The 18,000-nt window shown below is 50.9% G+C and overlaps 1 protein-coding gene across 4 annotated transcripts; it reads left to right on the top strand.

Moving 5' to 3' along the window:
• The first annotated feature begins 1,875 nt into the window (after positions 1-1,875).
• On the top strand, positions 1,876-9,207 carry PHETA1 (PH domain containing endocytic trafficking adaptor 1). Of its 4 annotated transcripts, none has more exons than XM_063144050.1 (4): positions 1,876-1,974; positions 5,748-5,841; positions 6,052-6,183; positions 6,897-9,207. In XM_063144050.1, the coding sequence occupies exon 4, from the start codon at positions 6,909-6,911 to the stop codon at positions 7,755-7,757; it is 849 nt and encodes a 282-aa protein (XP_063000120.1). In that variant the 5' UTR covers positions 1,876-1,974; positions 5,748-5,841; positions 6,052-6,183; positions 6,897-6,908; the 3' UTR covers positions 7,758-9,207. The 4 variants fall into 4 exon arrangements, with proteins under 4 accessions (XP_063000120.1, XP_063000117.1, XP_063000119.1 ...); XM_063144049.1 differs by lacking the exon at positions 6,052-6,183 and adding an exon at positions 3,746-3,948 and having other exon boundaries at positions 1,893-1,974; XM_063144047.1 differs by lacking the exon at positions 6,052-6,183.
• Positions 9,208-18,000: the final 8,793 nt, after the last annotated feature.

Below are 18,000 nucleotides of genomic sequence, written 5' to 3'. Positions count from 1 at the left end.
TTTGAGGGTGAGCGGGTGGGGAGCTCTGTCTGAGCCCAGATGGCTAGTTCAGCCCAGAGGACTGGCTTTGGAGGCCTCAGCTGGCTGGTGGCCCAGCTGGGCTAGACGTGAACAGAAATGCACAGCTGGGGCAGTGGGTGGTGCCCATGCGCATGAATGACTGGGTGGCACATGTTGCACAACCTTTGGGGCACTAACGACATTGCGGATATTGGCCACAACCTGCTCTATTCCATTCTATTCTATTCTATTCTGAAGAGGGGCCTGCAACAAAAAGTTGCAGTATATCCTCACCCTCTAACAAGAGTGCTCTTGTTCGGCAAGCTACCCTTTCTCTCAGGATACCGTAAGCTATTGGGGCCTCAAGCAAACCATTTCACTCTCTCCGCTGACATTCATTGGTATGTGAACTCCTGCTGATCACCGAGCACTGTGTATGTATATATGGAAGGGGTGAGTTACCCCCATTAAAAATGGCTGGGGTTGATGAGAGTTGTAGTCCAAAACATCTGGAGGGCCTATCCCTGCATTAACCCTCTTGGGAGCATTCTTCTGCTATCTGTTGGGGGGTTGGGCTCGATGGCCTTATGGGCCCCTTCCAACTTAAGATTCTATGTTACGTCCCCTTATGAAATCCACCAGTGCGCGTCTCTCTTTCTCTCTCACAGGCCTTGGGAGGTAGGCCGGTACTTGCTCATGGGCAGGCCAACCATCCTGAAAAGGCTGTGGTCCACCACCAATGGGGATACAGGCACAGGGACCAGAACCAAATGCCGACTCTCTCCCCACAGCTACTCTTGCAACGCTGTTACAGCCCTGAACGATGCCACCCACAACACCTGGGCTCTGTGCACCTGCTCATCTTCCAATGGAATGGATGCCATCACTTGCCAGCAATGCCCTGCGGCATTCTCCATGGGACAAACAGAATAAACAGACCCAAATCTGACATCAGGGACGGCCGTTTACAGAAACCAGCAGACGGGCATTTCAACCTCCCAGGATGCTCTTGTCAAGGGCCGTTCTTGAACCAAAGAAATATCAGACAGATGTCAACACGACGCTGATGGAGTGCGCAAGGCGGCAAGAGATTCCGCTCCATTCCCTGCAGTTTGGAAAAGGACGAGGGTGATTTGCTCATTGGCTCACCATCGCTAGGCTGTCTGGGTTCTCACCCGACCAGTTTTGTGAATGGCAGCTGTGGAAGGCAGGCAGGCAGGCAGGCCTGTCTGTCTGTCTGTACCTTTTTTGCATTTCAGTTCCTCTGGAAAACAGAGCTTTCATTCCAGGCTCCTGCACGTGTAGATAGATCTGCCCATTGGCGGTTAACAACACTCCATGCATCGGATGCAGTGGACAGTGCCCATGGAGAGCTCAGGCCCAGAGAAGGGTGCGATCCTATGCATGTTGAGACAGAGAAAAAAGTCCTACAACTCCCAGCATTCCCCAGCCAACTATGCTGGCTGAGGAATGCTGGGAGTTGTAGGACCATTTTAAATATACCTATATATCCAGAACACCCCTTCCCTCCCAGGAAGTTGGCCCATTTTTCACCGGGGTCGGGATCTTCTTGGCCTTTCGGGAAGGAGGGGGAAAGACGTGTGCGTTCAGCTGCTTCGGAAATCCGGACAGAGCCCTGGGGAGCAATCCGCCGCCCCCCGCCGCAGTCAAATGGTCGCAGCCAGGGCCAGCCCCCTCCCCAAGCCAGGGGCTTCTCGTGGGGCCGGAGCGCCCTCCTGCTTTGCGCACGGAGGCAGAGCGCAGGGGAAGCGGAAGGGCAGAGGTGGCCCGAGCGCCGGCGGCTTCGCTCCCTTTCTCCGGCTTCCCAGCCCTGGGAAAAGAGGAGGAGGAGAGGACGAGGGGAGGAGGAGGAGGAGGAGAAGGAGAAGGAGGGAGGAGCCGCCCGGCCATGGCAGAGCGCGGAGCCCCGGCGGACAAAGAGAGCCGCCCGGCAGAAGAGAGCGCGCCGCCGAGGTGAGTGGGCAGAGCGCGACGGGGAAGGAAGGAGAGGTGCCGGGGCTCACGTCCTGGAAAGGCTGCTCGGGAGAGGGGGGCCCACTCTGCACATGGGTAAGGGACCCGCGTCGCTGCGCTCTCCGCGCAGGGTCAAGGAAACCCCGCCGGCCCTGGGGGAAGAGGAGGAGGAGGAGGGCAAAAGGTTCTGGGGCGAAGCTTCGGGGCGGGGGGCCCGCATTGGCTCCCCTCACCCGCCCTCTGTCGTCCCCCGAGGTCACCCCCCACTGTAGGATGTAAGCTCCTGGGGGCCAGAGACCTTGTCCTGCTGGTGTTTCTTGCTAATAATGCACCATGTCCATTGAGGGCGTGCAAGGAAGCAACCATGTGGGCACACGCACGCCTTGAATATGTTTGGATAGATTCAGGGACCGTCCATGTGCGTGTATATTTCTTTGTTTACCTAATGTGTTTTTGGACGCGCCCCTCGCCTCGAGGAGCGCTGGAGGCGATTTACGAAAAGGGGGGGGAACAATAAAATACAAAAGTTGTTTCTTCAACTCTCCCTTAAACTACTAAGACTAAACCGATCAAATAAGTACATTGCAAGAAAACAGGGGAAGCTACCAAAACCGAAGAGCGGCATCAGTCACTAAAGTGGCAGAACAGCACAAGGTTTTGTTCTGGTTTTACCAGCCAGAGCCAGCCTAACATTGTCACCCTCGAGTGGGGGTCCCACAGTCGGGGTGCTGCTACCCAGAAGGCCCCGTCTGGGGTCGACACCAACCTCTCCTCTCTGGGAGTGCTTTGAGACAGAGGGCTCTTTGCATTCCCACTGAGAAGGTTTGGGCAGCTCTTCCGTCTTTTCTTGACGTAAGAAAAACGATGGAAGAAGCGGTGGGAAAACACGAGTGGGTGATGAGTGTAAGACGCCCGCCTGGACCCCCCGGAACAAATCAGGGTGGTGGTATGATAAAAGCCTCGTCTGGAAAGACCCTTGGAGGTGGGACCAATAACAGAGCTCCAGACGTGTGTGGATCCGTATTCAAACACACATGAATAACGTATCCACGTCATATGCATGCCTATGCCATATACTTACAGGTATATACCAGCCTTCCTCAACCTGGGGCGCTCCAGATATGTTGGACTGCATCTCCCAGAATGCCCCAGCCAGCTGGCTGGGGCATTCTGGGAGTTGTAGTCCAACACATCTGGAGCGCCCCAGGTTGAGGAAGGCTGGTATATAGAGATCAATGGTCACATACATGAATGGAGAGCGAGAGAGAGATTTTGTATGTGTGTTACGTATCGGAGCTGGAGTTGGTTTGGTTGATCGTGTGTTGCAGTTCAGAATTTCGAGCCGCACGGTGAGGTGCGTTGGAGACATGTCAAGTAAAGCATACCTGTCAGGGATGCTTTAAGGTGGATTCCTGCACTGAGCGGGGGTTGGACTCGATGGCCTTAGAGGCCCCTTCCAAATCTATGATTCTATGATTCTATATGACTAAGTGGACCAAATGAAAGAGTTTCCTGCTAGGAAAAACTGAAGTGTTGGGGGCTTTTTAGCTTTGAGCAATAAAAACCCAGGGAAGGTGGGGGGAGGAAGGAGGACATAATAGAGATTTTGTACAATATTTATGAACGTTTATATTTATTAAGGGTGCAGTCCTTCGCGTGTGTCTAAGCATACATAGGATTGCGCCTTAACAGAGCAATTCTGTGCTCTGTGAATGGATCCTCCAATATCTGCCTTTTGCCACACCCACTTTGCCTTTGGCCCCACCTACAGATGGAACGTGACCGGCAAGACATATCATCCAGACAGGAATTCAGCCATCACGGTGATCTAGACCGGTATTGCCTATTGTGGCTGGCAGCAAGTCTCCAGGGCTCCTCCAAGGGCCTTTCCCACCACTTGAGGTCCTTTTTAAATTGGAGATGTCGGGGATAGAAGCTGGGACCTTCTGCATTCAAAGCATGGGCTGTGCTAAGGTGTGACGGTCTCCCCCCCCCCGCAGTTCCGTTGCACCCCCTCTCTAGACGTTGCTCCCGGCTAGCCCTGCATTGCCTGGTCTGGCTGGCAGAAGCTCCGCAATGCTGTCTTTCTCCATCCTTCGACTTGGGCTCTTCGTAAGTTGAGATGCCAGTGACTGAACTCGGGGTTTTCTGCACGCACAGCAAGTGCCCCAGCTCTTGAGGTGTGGCCCCTCCTGGGGAACTCCTGGGATTCTTTGTAAGCTTCTCAAGGGAGCCCCGAATAAGCCTACAAAGAACCTTGGAGATTTCCAGGAACGTGGACTGAGAACTGTCCAAGGTTAATCGATAGACTGGGCACTCTTCAGAGGTTTGCAGTTTTCTACGGGAGGTTCTCTTTGGGGACACCTCAAAGGGCCCCGAACTCTTGTGTCTCTCTAAGCAGGCAGGGTGTCAGCTTGATGCCGTGTTCTGGGAGTGCACAGAAGACACAGGTTTTGTCTCCCAAGGATCGGTAAACAAACAAGGCCTCTGTAAAACAATGGAGTGGGTAAACAGACTCCTTGCTGAGCCTCCAGAAATCGGCAACCTTTCCCTGAAAACAAATGAGATCAGAAGACGAGTGACAAGAGGAAAGAGATTGGCCAGGGGAGTTACTCAGCACAAGGCGGGCAGGATGAGTTGCCTGACCTGATTAACCACTCTCTGTGCGGCCAAATCCCCGCGTTTCTTTCTGTTTCATATGTGCAAAGTTGCTAAAGTTGGAATAGAGGAAGTGGCCTGGCTTGCCAGTTGCTTCTTGGTTTCCCTTTATGATCCTGTGAACAGGAGTCACCGGCTTTCCCCCCCTCCTGTATCATGAAGCTGTCACTGTCCTCAGTGCCCACGGCTGCTAAAAATATGACAGCCGGAGGAGCATACGCTTAGCTGATAAGATGCATGCCGTTGGGGTGCTGGCGTTCATAGAAAACTAGCAGATTTAGCCATGTCCGTTCTAGGATTTGAGAGGGGTGTCACGCGGGGCAAGGTGCCCGTCACTGGTCCGAGGCAGGGCTTGCCAACTGAGAATTCTCTCATCATGCACTTGGTTTTGCCTTGTGCAAAATTCGATGCCAAGCAGCGTTATAGTGGTAAATATTTACATGCAGCTGCTCATCATGACAGCCATGCTCCCAAGGAAAGCCCAGAAATTCAGGCAGCTGTATTGATCCATCTCAACTAAGCAGTTCTAGCAGCTTCCATCCCCCCCAGGAGCAGGCCTTTTGTACGGCTCATGGGTCTTAACTGCCCAACAGAACTGCCAGCACTGTGGCCTTGGCTCCACTACACCACTGATAATAAGCAGACGATAAAGTCGCTGATGAGGCTGTGAGCCCTTTTCCGATCCAGATTTCAAGGCCCATAAGCATTGAGTAGGTTTTGTCGAACCGGAGCCGGCTGCATTTCATCCTTTCATGCATATTGGCAGCACCTTCGCTCCATGCTGATGTGGAGCTGCCTGGCGGGGCTGGCCAGGGGCGGCAGCTTGGAGTCGGAACTGGCCAAGAGGTTCGTCGTGGCAGGGAGGCTGAATCACCGTCCGGGACTTGGCTTCCGGAGTCAGTGTGCTTATGGGAACAGAGTTCAGTGCTGCGTTGGGATGCACTAAGCAGAGGAGCAGCTGGGTTGGACTGCAATTCCCATCATCCTCAGCCAGTACACGTGTATAAAATGCATCCTGTGTGTTTTATGGTATAAAAAGCGCATCAAATGTGTGTTTTATGATAACGTGTGTATAAATGGTGTGCAAATATTCATGCAGATTTCTCCCTCCCCAGGGATTATTGTGGAAATTGGATGGAACAGATTCATGAACCGACACGTGCAAATAACAGCCCGGATTGGAAACCATCCGACTGGTCCTTGCCACAGGTATCAATTTGCTCTGCCCCAGATTTCTTCCTGACCTCCTACTCAAAGCCCAAACCCTTCCCATGGCCTATATATTTGATGGGCACAGCTTTGTCTCACTCCCACGCGTTAACATTTCAAAATTGTGAGGTCCGTGTAACCATCTCCAACTGTGCTTTAGGAAAACCAAAGGGAAGAGATTAACACGCTTGCTTCCTTCATATGTCGAAGACTTTGCTCTTCTCCTTTCGTCGTGGGCATCGTACGGAACGGCAAGAATAACCTGGCAAATATTTTCATATTTGCATTTATTCAGCTAATATACATACCTGTGGTCTGAAAGCATACTGTTGGGTTTCAAAGGTGAACACCAGATTGGAATGTTATTCTACTACAACCTTCTCTGCTCTGTTATTCTACTCCTGCTTAGCTTGCTGGAAAAAGAGTTCCTGTGCTAAACCAGAGCAGCAGGATAGCTTAGATCAGTTTCCCTCAATTTGGCATCCACCAGATGTGTTGCATTACAACTTCCAACATTCCCAACTAGCACGGCCAATGGGCAAGAATCCTGGGAGTTATAATCCCAAACAACTGGAGGATACCATGTTGGGGAAGGATGGTCTAAGGTAGAGATGCCAAAAGCCCAGGCTCACAAAAGTCATCTTAATTACGAGTTGCCAAATGTAGCAATGAGCCGACGTACGCAGTGGCTTTCTCCCCTTTTGATCTTGCAAGCTCAGTTTAGCTCTAGAGCGATTTGGCTTCTTATTTTACAATAAGTTGCTTGGGGGTGTGTGGAAGCAACGTATTGGGGTGGGGAGGAAAAGCGAGGGGATAACTTTTCTGAGATTTAGTCTGGAAATTGGGTGCCTCTCAGGCGGTGCAGAAGGGGCAGCGCGTATCGAATGCAGTAGCTGCAGCTATTTGGGGGCTCTAGAAGAGGGGTAGGCAGAAAGGAGGGTTCTGTAGGAGGGAGGTCAAAATGGCAGCCGGATGGGTTCCTTGGTGTGCCCCCTGCCTATTTTTTCTTCCACCTCTCTCTCATTCTCCGTCTCTTTCCCCATTTTCATTTCAAGGCGTGAGCAGCCATGAAGCTGAACGAGCGGAGTTTGGCCTTCTACGCCACTTGTGACTCCCCCACCGACAAGGCCGGCTTCCTCTACAAGAAGGGCGAGCGGAACACGGCCTACCACCGCCGCTGGTTCGTGCTGAAGGGGAACATGCTCTTCTACTTTGAGGACCGGGAGAGCCGAGAGCCGGTGGGAGCCATCATCTTGGAAGGCTGCACGGTGGAGCTGTGTGAGTCCACGGAGGAGTTTGCCTTCGCCATCAAGTTCGAGTGCGCCAAGTCCCGTACCTACATCCTGGCGGCCGAGAGCCAGGCCGCCATGGAGGCCTGGGTCAAGTCCCTCTCGCGGGCCAGCTTCGGCTACCTGCGCCTGGTGGTGAAGGAACTAGAGAAACAGCTGGATGAAATGCAGAGGAACCTCTCTGGCTACCACCGGGTCCAGAGGAAGGGGCCGCTTTACCGGAAAAACAAGACAGTGCCAAATTTGGACCGGGCAGCCTTAGGCCCGGCCCCGCCGCAGGAGAAGCCGACGCTCCCAGTTTGCATCCCAGCAAAAGAAAATGGCTGTGCGCTGTGGAATAATTCCCAGGGGTCAGCCAGCCTGCCGGCAGGATGCCCCCAAGCTGACCCAGGGAGCACGAGGACCTGTGGGGGTGGCAGCTACGGAGAGGGTCTCAAACCGCCCCCATTGCCCCCTCGGAGGAGGGCCCTGTCGGGCAATTCCGGTGGTGGCGCCGGAGGCCCCGGCCTTGACGGCCCCGTATATCCGAGCACGGCTTGTTTTTCCAAACTCCACGACTGGTACGGCCGAGAGATTCTTGAACTGCGAAGGGCGTGGCTGGAGGGGCCAAAGGACAGCGATCTCTGAGTAGCTGTTTTGGTTGAGGAAGCGCTCTTGGGAACACTGAGCTGGGCCACAGCCGGGCCGGGCCGGAGAAACAGTCATCGGCTGCTGTGAGTAAAGCTCAGTTGCTGGAAATGTTGTTTCTTGTGACCAGTAACGCGCCACGTCGTGGCAGCGGTCTGCACAGTTCTGGGGGGAAAGCCCCAACTGGAGCTGGCTCTTACCTTCCCACGGCCTTTGAGAATCGCGTCGGCAACTCTTCGTTCCCCCTTGGGTCCTGCACGTCCTTGAGGAGACTGGTCTTCGAGGCCCCCCACCTCCCTGCTTTAAATTATACCAATGGAGCTTTTGTGGATTAAAAATGAGGGTCTGCTTTGAAAAACAGTTGCCGTCACCACCCCTCAGGCCAGGCAAAAAGCAGCCAGGTGGCAGCCCAGTGTTCCTCCCTCTTTCTTCATCGATTTAGTAGATCTTTCCAGAACTGAGTTGAGCTGCTTGCTGGCTTCTGGCAGTCACTCGACTCTTCAAGGTCAACACTTGGACATGCTGTGGCATTCAGTGTCTACCGTGAGGGGGGGAACATGCACGCACGCACGCACGCACACACGTTTCTCTTGTTCATGCAGGGGTCGAGATCTTCCTCGCCCAATTGATTTTGACCAAGCCCACCGCTGAAGCTCTGAGAGAAGATCGAGACACACACACCCCACCCCTCTCCCAAGGCCCGTCTTGGTACTGAAATCATGGCAGGATAGATTCGGGGAAGGCCAAGTTGTCACTTTGTGTGATGCCGCCTGGGATGCTACCACTGTTGTGTGTTGGGAACCCTAGTCTACAAGAGCCCAACCTTATCAGTGAAGTCGAAGCCACCAGGAAGAGATGTGGTGGCTGGGAAGCCGAGAAGAGGCACGGCCAGCCAGTGGGTATCACGCGCCCCTCCTAGCAGATTAATTCAGCCTCACCTTTGATTGGTTCTCATCGGGTTGGGGTGGGGTGAGGCGGGTTAAGAGTCAAAGGCTTGGCCCTCCACCCCCAAGGACACTGGGGAGGTGGCCATTAAGAGCAGCGAGGCTTTCCAGTGTTCTGATGGTCTAAAGAACCTCTTTCATCTCCAGGGCCAAATTCCAGAAGCTCTTGGGGCCCACGTTCCAGTGGTGGGCGGGGCCAAAGGCAAAGGGTGTGTGGCCAAAACCAAAAGGGGTTGGGCTACAAATCCCAGCATACTGTGCCTTGAAGCGCTTACAGCCAGTAACTAAGCCCCAGGAGTGGTATTTAGGCCTTTGGGGATTTGTTGTGGGGGCGGGACTCCACAAAAGGCCCTCTCGGGTTTCAGTCGCCACGGAGCCAAGAAGCTAGCCCTGGGTGACCCTGGCACGGTCACTCTCTCATTCTAACCTACCTTATAGGGGGGGTGTTGTGAGGATCCTATGGAGAAGGGGAACTAGGTACGCTGCCTAGGGCTACTTGGGAGGCGCTTGCCTCTATTCAAGCTAACTCCTGCTTGCCTCTAAGAAGCAAGGCAGGCAAGAGGTCACTCCTGTTTGCACTCCCACCCTCTTCAGCAAAGGAGACGCCAGCCAGCACGCTCACTCACCTTCGGCAGCCAAGGCCAAACCCGGCTGGGAAGCACCTGGTAAAAGCAGGCTGCTTGCGTGCAGCAGATGTGCTTGCCAAAGCCCTGGGAGAGGCGTGGGGAGGGGCTGAGGGTGAGCGCTTGCCAGGGGCCTCTGGCTGTTTGGGGCAGTGCTGATCACAGGAGGCTGCCTGGACTGGAAGCAGAAGGCGGTGGGGGGGGGCATTCCCCATTGCTCCCAATGGTGCCAGCAGGTTTGGTCATATAATATTGGCACAGGTTTATGAGCTGAGCTTGCAAATTGCAAACAGCAAGTCAGGCTCCCCTCCAGGTCAGGGTGGGGGGAAAGTTTGACAGGAGATGGTTCTTTTCTCCCCTCTGACAGTCGGCCGTTTCCTTTTAGGCCCCAAGGAGGAGTAACAGAAGTACGTGTGGGAAGGGCGGAAAATAAAAAATAACATTTGCTTCTAGTGATTTGAACTGACATTTTTGCAAGGCTGCTGTAATCTCGGAGACCTTTTTTCATCTCTTTCAATGGTTGGGCTCTCAGAAAGCTGTTAAAGGGGTCGGAAGAGGTGCTGTTCAACGCCCCAAGAAAGGGCACGGAGGCCATTGTGCCACTCGGCCTTGGAAAGGAGCCCCGGGCCTTCATTCTGAAGTAGGTGGGTGGGGAGGGGCAGCCATCATTGTCCCAGAAGGAAGGGCCCTCTGCCCACAGTGGGGCAGCTGAGCTGGGCCTCAGCGCCAAAGTTCAGGGGGTGGCTGGGATGAGCAGCCAGGCAGGAGCAAGTGAGGAGGGCAGCCGAGGCAAACTCCTGCTCATTCCTGTAGGCATGATGGTGCACGAGGATTGAAGCGAGTCTGAAGTGCAAAACGGCACATGTTCAGAGCACTATTATTATTGAGGGTTGGCAAACAAGCTCCTTCTTCTTTTAACCTATCAGGAATGCAGAAGCGGTTGTAAAACATGGAACTGCAAAGATAAATGCTAGCCGCCTGCTTCACAGCCAGGGTAACTTGCTGGGCTTTTGCACGCCTCCCTGGCACCTTCTGAAAAGTTGAAATGGTCCTGGCTTTGAAATGAAATAGGCTGGTATATTTTAGCCCACCAGTAGACGGAGGCCTCCGGGAGCTTCTCTGAAAGTGGAAGAGGCTCAACCCGCCACGCCCTGATCTGCACTGACTGGCAGCGGCTCCCCTGGTTTCAGAGTTGCCCCGGCACCTCTTGCCCACAAGGCAACGGAGCTCTGAGCTACGACCGCTTTCAGGAGCGCGGCCCAAGAAGACCACAGCAGAAGCGAGATGCGAAACCGAGGGCTTGCAGGTTTCTAGGGATCCCAAGGCATCTCTTGCTTTACATGCCACATTTTCACAGGTTCCTAAAATCTGTGGCTGTGGGGTGGGGAGGGAGAAAAAGCAAGTTTTGTGCATTTGCAGAAGTGATTTTAAGGAAACAGAAGACCCATCCTGGATGGAGAATCAGGCAACCCTTTTAAAACTTCAGTGGCAAGGTGGAAGAAAAAAAGGGAAGAGCACACCCCAACTGGGCATTTCACCCACAGATGCTAATCGGATCAGGTTTCCTTGAAGCAGGACTAGACAATGGAACAGCTCTCTCTCTCTGTGTGTGTGTGTATTCTACTGCCTCTCTGTCATGATCTCGGCCACCACAGATGATAAAAATAGAGGTGCCTGCATCCAGTCCTCTCTCGTCCCCATGATCTCATGTGCGGGTAGGGTGGTGGAGGTTCCATCTTTTACTGACAATAAAATACATCTCTTTTCATATGCTAGGTCCTAAACTGCATTTAAGCAAGAGGGGAGGGAAATGATGCAAATTTAAATGCCCCCTTCCCTTCTCACAATTTGAAGTTGCATCCAGTCTCTCCATTCCGCAGCGGTTTCTGGTCATCATTCTGCGGGTCTTCAGAAACTGAACAGGCATCTCAAGTGGGCGAGCTTCCTTGAAAGACATCGCCTTGTCCGCCACTACCGGTCTCTCCCCACAGCGATGGGAAATTGGCTGGTGGGCCCTCAGTCAAAGCGGGACAACCATGAGATCCATGGGTCAAGCCAGTGAACCCTACGCATGCCCTAAAACGCTCCCTGGAATCTTCTGCACTGCATAAAGGTGCCCAGGGGCAGCAAGCTTGGGAATCCTGTTTCTACTCCTGGCAGTAGAGTTCAGAGGATGCTTGAGCAGCAGGAGAACTCCTTTTGCTGCAGAAAGCGGGGATGCAATTTGTCAGTGAGTGCCTCCAACCACAAAAGTCAACAAAGCAGGAAGTAATCCGTGTATTGTGCCAAAAGATTAGTTCATTTTTATTTATTTTTAAACGTCACTTCACTTTGCCTTAAAGAAGGGCTGGGGAATCTGTGTTCTACAAGACGTTGCTGAACTACAGCTCCCATCATCCTAGGGCATTGGCTGTGCTGGCTGGGGCAAATGGGAGCTGGAGGCCAGCAACATTTGGAGCCTTGAAGAAACTCTATGTACATCTCCTGGCTTTGCTATTGTCATGTTTTTCAATTTCACATTCATTGTATCTCTTCCTCCAGATTGGATATGTTGTTGCTTCATTGACCTCAAGTATCCTTGAGGAACCTGGCAATTGCACCAGATAGATTCCCTGCTTATCCAATGGTGTTTCTGTGAAGCCATTGAGAATTCTCTGGTAGAGATTCCGTGCTTTCTCCTTTAGTTCCCAGAGTTCGTTTGGGTGCTGCTGTCACAGCTAAAACAAGCTTGAAACTCATTTAAATTTGTAGTGTAGACGAACGGCTGGTTCAGAGCTCTTGACGCTATCCAGAGGAAAACTGTGCACCCCCACTCTGTGGAATTCGGCACCTCCTCCTTATTTGCACTTCTGAGCTATCACCACAAGGCCAAACTCCTGTTTTCTGTTGTGTTTCTGATTAAAAATCAGCCATGGCAGTTTTATCCCCTCCATTTATGCTTGAAAGAAATAGAATTAAAGATTTCCATTCTAGATTTGAAGAGCAAAATGCTGTAAATCTCTTTTCCTCTTCCTCAAATTCAGGAGAATTCAGTTTATCTAGCTCGCACAGAAGTTGCGTGTGTAATTTATTAGAAAGGCAGCTGCTCGGAAATGTTTTCCGTTCCAGATAAAAACCACAAGCTCCGCTGTGCTCCTGATCAGAAATTGCTTCCGGGTTCCTGGAACAAAACATTACGCGCTGGAGGCGCGGTGACCTGGCGAGATGCAGCGTATTGCAATCTTGCTGCACCGGACCTTCCTTGCTGTGCTCTCATGGGTTCATTTCTGCCACCCAATCCTACAGAACCTGGACCTGTTCCCAGTGCAAAGCAGCCGGGCTGTAGAGTTTGTCTAGAAAAACAGGAATTGCGCAAAGTGTGTGTGTGTGTGTTTTATTATAGATCTGTGAGGGAGGAAGTGATGGGCCTTGTTAACCTATTTACCCATGAAGTTAAGGTGGACTTTTACGCTACTTCCATGATCAAAAGCTGAAATTTGGTACGCGTATAGTCCAAGACAGTGGCAGTGTCGGGCTAGGTCCAGGGAGACGGAGTGTTTCCAGACAAGGCTTTTGTGACGCAATCACCCTGCCTCATTCACGGCATGTTCTAGGAGGGTCCAGATATCATCTTCAGTTTGTAACCCTCCAGTTTTCCCACTGCATTGTCTCCCCGCCTTTCCCCAAATCTGTTGAGGGGGAAAAAGACAGGACAGCTGCACAATGGCTTAGGATGAGTATCGCTAGGAGGCCTCCATTTGGAAGCACCCCCAGGTTCAAATCCCCATTCCTCCATGAAGGTAACTTGGTGAGCCTGGGCCAGTCACTAGCTTTCAGCCTAACCTACCTTACAGGGTTGTTGTGAGCATACAAATGGGGGTGATGACCATGTATACTGTCTTGAGCTCCTTGGAGGAAAAGCAAGATATCAATGTAATAAACAAATGATCTGAAATGGGCTGCCTTTACTGTTTTCCTCCCAAAACCCACAACGTAAACTGTGGGCAGCTTAAGATGTCACCATTTGGACACAAGTATCAGTCTAGTAATGCAGGATTCATTTTTGTCATCCCAGCCACTGTGGGGCAGAATTGCACTCCATATTTTGTCACACCAGGATAAATCTTGTGCTCCCCCATAACGTTAGCGTCATTCATTCAGTTTGACAGGAGCCGAAGATAAGTGAGCATCAACTACATGGCCAAAACCTCAAACACAATAAACTGAGACATCAAGCCAAGTTGTTATACAATTTCTGTATTATTATTTTTTTAGTGGCTCTTTTACAGAACTTGTGGGCCTTTTTTTATGTTTAACAAAGTTCAATCTCGTAGAAACTTTTTTAAAGTACAGTACATGAACCTAAGAAAATGTGACCGACGCATCCTGCCCGCTTTGAGTACAACAGGATTTCTCTGTGGGTTCAAAAGACTATACCTAAGTGCTGAGTTCAAAAATCCTGTTCCGCTAAAGCTAATCTCTAGCATGTCAAGGGGAGAAGTTGACGGATCCAACTCAACTTTCCATTTCCCACCAGAGTGCAAAACAGTTACAAAAGTTAATTGTAGACAAAAGTTGCATTTGCTCAGATGGTTGCTGGGAGAGTGATGTATCCAGGCCTTCCAGGGGGCCAAATATACTAGATCAAGTAAAACTGGCATCTGGCACTATATAAAAAATACCTTCCATTCTGATATAAATGCACACCGTGTGGGGAAAGCACACAACCGGTTGCATAGCCTTAGTGATAGGCTTCTCCTTACCTGTTTCTGAAGTGGCTTTTCGCTTCCAAAGGGTTTTAAACCAGGGTGATCAATGGAAGGGTGGAAGGTTCTAGAAGAACACTAATGTCAACGGAAAGCCAAAGTCATCCCTTGCCCCAAATTAAAACCATGAAAGCAGCTCAATTCAAGGCATTGATTTTATCCTTAAGGGCGCAATTCTAGGCATGTTTAGACAGAAAAAAGTCCTACAACTCCCAGCATTCCCCAGCCAGCAAGCTTGAGGACTAGGATAGTTGGCGGCATGAAACTGCCTATTTGTTACGATCCCCATTGGTGACTTTTTTGAAAGCCCTTCTACTGCCTGAGGTGAGACTCTCATCTTTTCATGCTGGGTTTTTAGTATGTTTTAGCTTTAGCCTGACAGTTTTATCTGGCTTTTCCAGAAGTTCTCTCTGTTGCCGACCTTTTCTTGTGTGATTGCTTTAACATTACCATTCAACTCCATGAAGGAATTGCTTACACATGAAAAGCAGTATCTAAATGGTTGGAAGGAACTAAGCGAGAAGGCTGCTCATACATGGTCAGCAAGAAATAATGCAATGAAAAATCAAAGTCCCCCTTTCAGCTCAAAGCAGCCCCCTGGAGAGGAGGTTGCCCGCTGTGCCTCTGATGATGCAGTGCTCTAGCTGTGCAGTCTCCCTCCCCTACATCAGGCAATCCAGCTAAACATTCTCTGAAAGCAGCAGCCAGCCGGCAGAGGTGTCCCCATTTGGGGCAGATCTTATTTCTACAGGTCTGCTAAAAGGAGCAGCGTATGTCCCTAAAGATCACATCTGATCACCCAGAGGTGGTACATTTCTAACCCTGCACAGATCCTCAGTACCGAAATTGATTACAGCCTTGAACCAGCAGGAATCCGGGCCCACGATTCGGCCCACACACGGCGGGCTCCTGGCTGCAGCTCAACCTCTTCACCCGGGCTTCGCTCCCCAATGCTAATCCTGCGCTTGAAAGCTCCAAGCAGAGCCAGCAGTAGCTTACAGGCACGCCGGAAGCTCCCTAGAACTGCATCAGACCACCAACCGAGCTGGCTCAGTGTTGTCTGCAATGACTGGCAGTGGCCCTCCCAGGTTTCAGGCAAGGAGCTCCACGTGGAGATGCTGCCCGGGATCGAACCTGGGACCTTTTGCCTGCAAAGCAGGGGCTCCGCACCTGAGCCCCACAGGTTAAGGTAGACCTCTTGATACAACAGGCATAGCGGTAACTCCCTGGGAGACCAGCCCTCCACGGCTGTACTCCAGCAGCCCTGCAGAGCCTTTCCAAACCATCCAGTAATACCTTCCTCTCATCCAAACTGCCGCAGCACCGCATGCTGCTGTTTGCAGCGAATGCACCCTGTCCCCAGCCTCCAGCCCTGCTTGCAACCCCCTGAACGGCAGGCGCACAGAGCCAGGCTGCCCTCAGCCATGGTGCAACGGAGGAATTTAGCTGGTCCTGCTGAGAACAGAGCCAGCCACGACCTGCAGAGGCCACCTCAACTTCTGCACAACCACCCCACTGGGTTCTATTTCTTGGTCACATTAGCGTGTGACACCCCCAGTGTGGCGTTGCTGAAACCGGCATCTAAATATGTAATTCGCCAGTTGCAACATATTGTCACCCTGTCTTGTTCAGGATTCCACCCTGCCAGACATACCTTTCCTCCAGGATACTACAAGGTCTAAGGGGGCAGAAGCAGGCCAATTCACTCCACCCACCCACCCCAATCTTCCCCCAGTATTCTTTTCCCACTAACACTCAACACGAGCATGTTCGGGCTTCCTTGGTCCGTTTGCTTTCGGGTTATTATTTTTAAACAACAACAACAGGTTTTGTACTTCTGCATACCTCTGGCTTCCCTCGAACATGCTGATACCTCCCTCTTGTTTCTCAGTGGCTGCGTTTTGGCTCCAGTTCTGTCGGCACTGAACCATCTGAGTTCACTATTAGAGGGATGATAGAAGGTTCCAAATGAAGGTGAGGGTAGCTAAGTGGGCGAATGGCTTAATGGCCCTACTCTTAGCTCTAAGGGAAGGAATCTCTCCATGGCCTTAGTGCACCTCTTGGCGTGACCCCTATGCTAGAGCTACTGTCACTAAAACCTACACTGCAGTTCCGAAAGGACTCCTGGGGCAATGGGACACGCCCGCTGTGTGTTTGCTGCCTCCTCTCTGCTTCCCCCACCAATTCTGTACCAAAGGAAAACAAATTTGCCAATCATAATAAATGGTACGCATTTGCAGAAACTTACTTTGCATATTATATTCCGCTGCATTAATACATTATGCTGTACATTATCCAAGCATATTATGCACTATACAACTAGATTGCACGCAAAATAAGTGCCTGCAAAATAAAGCTTTGCATAAAGGAAGTTTTCAGAGAACAAGGTCTTCTCCTGACAAGAAGAGGCAAAGGAAGAGGAAGGAGGGAACTGGCAGGACATTGCAGTGGAGGTCAGGAAACCTCAGCTATGGGAAACTCTACGTAAGGTTTTGAAGCTCCATCTCCTTACACCTGGAAGTTGTGCTCAGCACCCTCTGCCCTGGCTTCTGACATTCTAGCAGGCATAGCCCACATATGCTCAAACTTTGCTCCAGCACAGGGAGGACCAAAAACCGATTTGTTCGTTTTTAAAATGGAAGTGGTCATTTCCTGGAAGCCAAATTCCCATGCCGAATAGGAGATCCTTGACTGGAGTGGCAACCCAGTGGGGCCTGTGGGAAACCCAGAGCCCTGGGCACAGCTAAGTCAAGGAAGTCCTCGTCCCCAATTTAATGTGGACTTAACACATGGATGGCGCCCACGGATCTGCTAGGCAAGTGCCTCTGTGCCGCCATTGAAATGATGGAGAGCAGCTCATACGTGCAAAAGCTCCATGGATGTACAACCGCACACATGCGAGGCTCCAGAGTGGGTTGATAATTTAGCGGGGGAAAGTGAACGGGGCATGAAACCAGCATTTTAATTCCTATTTTAGTGCTCAACCTGGCAAACACTCAAAATGGTTGATCCCTTCCCAAAATGAAATGCTGAGCTAAGGAAAAGGTGGTGATTTTCATGCACAAAAAAAATCTGTGAACCTTTTATGGGTTTTCCTGGTTATCGTTAAAGTCTGTCCCTGTCCAAAACCAAATGCAAAACAGACTTCAAGCTGCCAAACACACCTTTTTGAAACAAAAGATGCTGCGGTTTTGTCTGGTTTTTTTAAAAGTGGGCAGAAAGGACATTGCTTCTGACAGCTTTCGACTGCTTCTCTGTCGACGTTTCTGCTGCGTTCCTTCGTTTTGGTTTCTGGTGGGTCACAGCTAGAGGAAGCATAAGGACTAAGGAGTCAGTTCTGAAACCATGCTACATCTTGTTCAGGAAGGCTATTGCAAACATATTTCTACAACATATACAACAGCACGCAACACTCTTGTTTCCTGCGTTACCAAAAAGAAAAGGGGGGGAAAAAGGGGGGCGGGAAGGAAAAGGCTCCAAAATGTACCACCAGAACTAAACAATGGATTCGGGTTGGCATCGCGGATTCCAAATTTAGAGTCTTCGTGGACTGTAAGACAAGTCTCTGGAAAAGTTGTCGTAATGCGATGTCTCACAGACAGACATCGGGGAGAAGAACGCCACCCCTCTGGCAATCAAGCGAACTAACATTTTGGTCAGTCTCATAGTGCTTCTCGACGGCTTTGATCAATGAGTCTGGGTTATACCTTTGAATTGGAATTTTTTTTTTTAATCTCATCCAGTGGCAAACTACAAGACTTTCAGTGGACATTTAATGACACAACTGATACAGTTTATAGCTATCTTTTAATATCAAAGCAGCTTTTGAGCTGTTAATAAATTCCAAAGTTTCCTTTTATTAAAATATCTAAAAGAGGTCTATAAATATTATTTTAATATTTTTTTCTCCTTCTAAAAGTGTTCACAGGGT

The sequence above is a fragment of the Elgaria multicarinata genome, chromosome 18, assembly GCF_023053635.1.
Source record: "Elgaria multicarinata webbii isolate HBS135686 ecotype San Diego chromosome 18, rElgMul1.1.pri, whole genome shotgun sequence".
NCBI classification, from domain to species: Eukaryota; Metazoa; Chordata; class Lepidosauria; order Squamata; family Anguidae; genus Elgaria; species Elgaria multicarinata.
This window is presented reverse-complemented; position numbering and strand designations above follow the sequence as displayed.

Excerpts from the sequence above, each read along its gene's own strand:
- PHETA1 (XM_063144047.1), top strand. The coding sequence starts at position 6,909 with ATGAAGCTGAACGAGCGGAGTTTGGCCTTCTACGCCACTTGTGACTCC.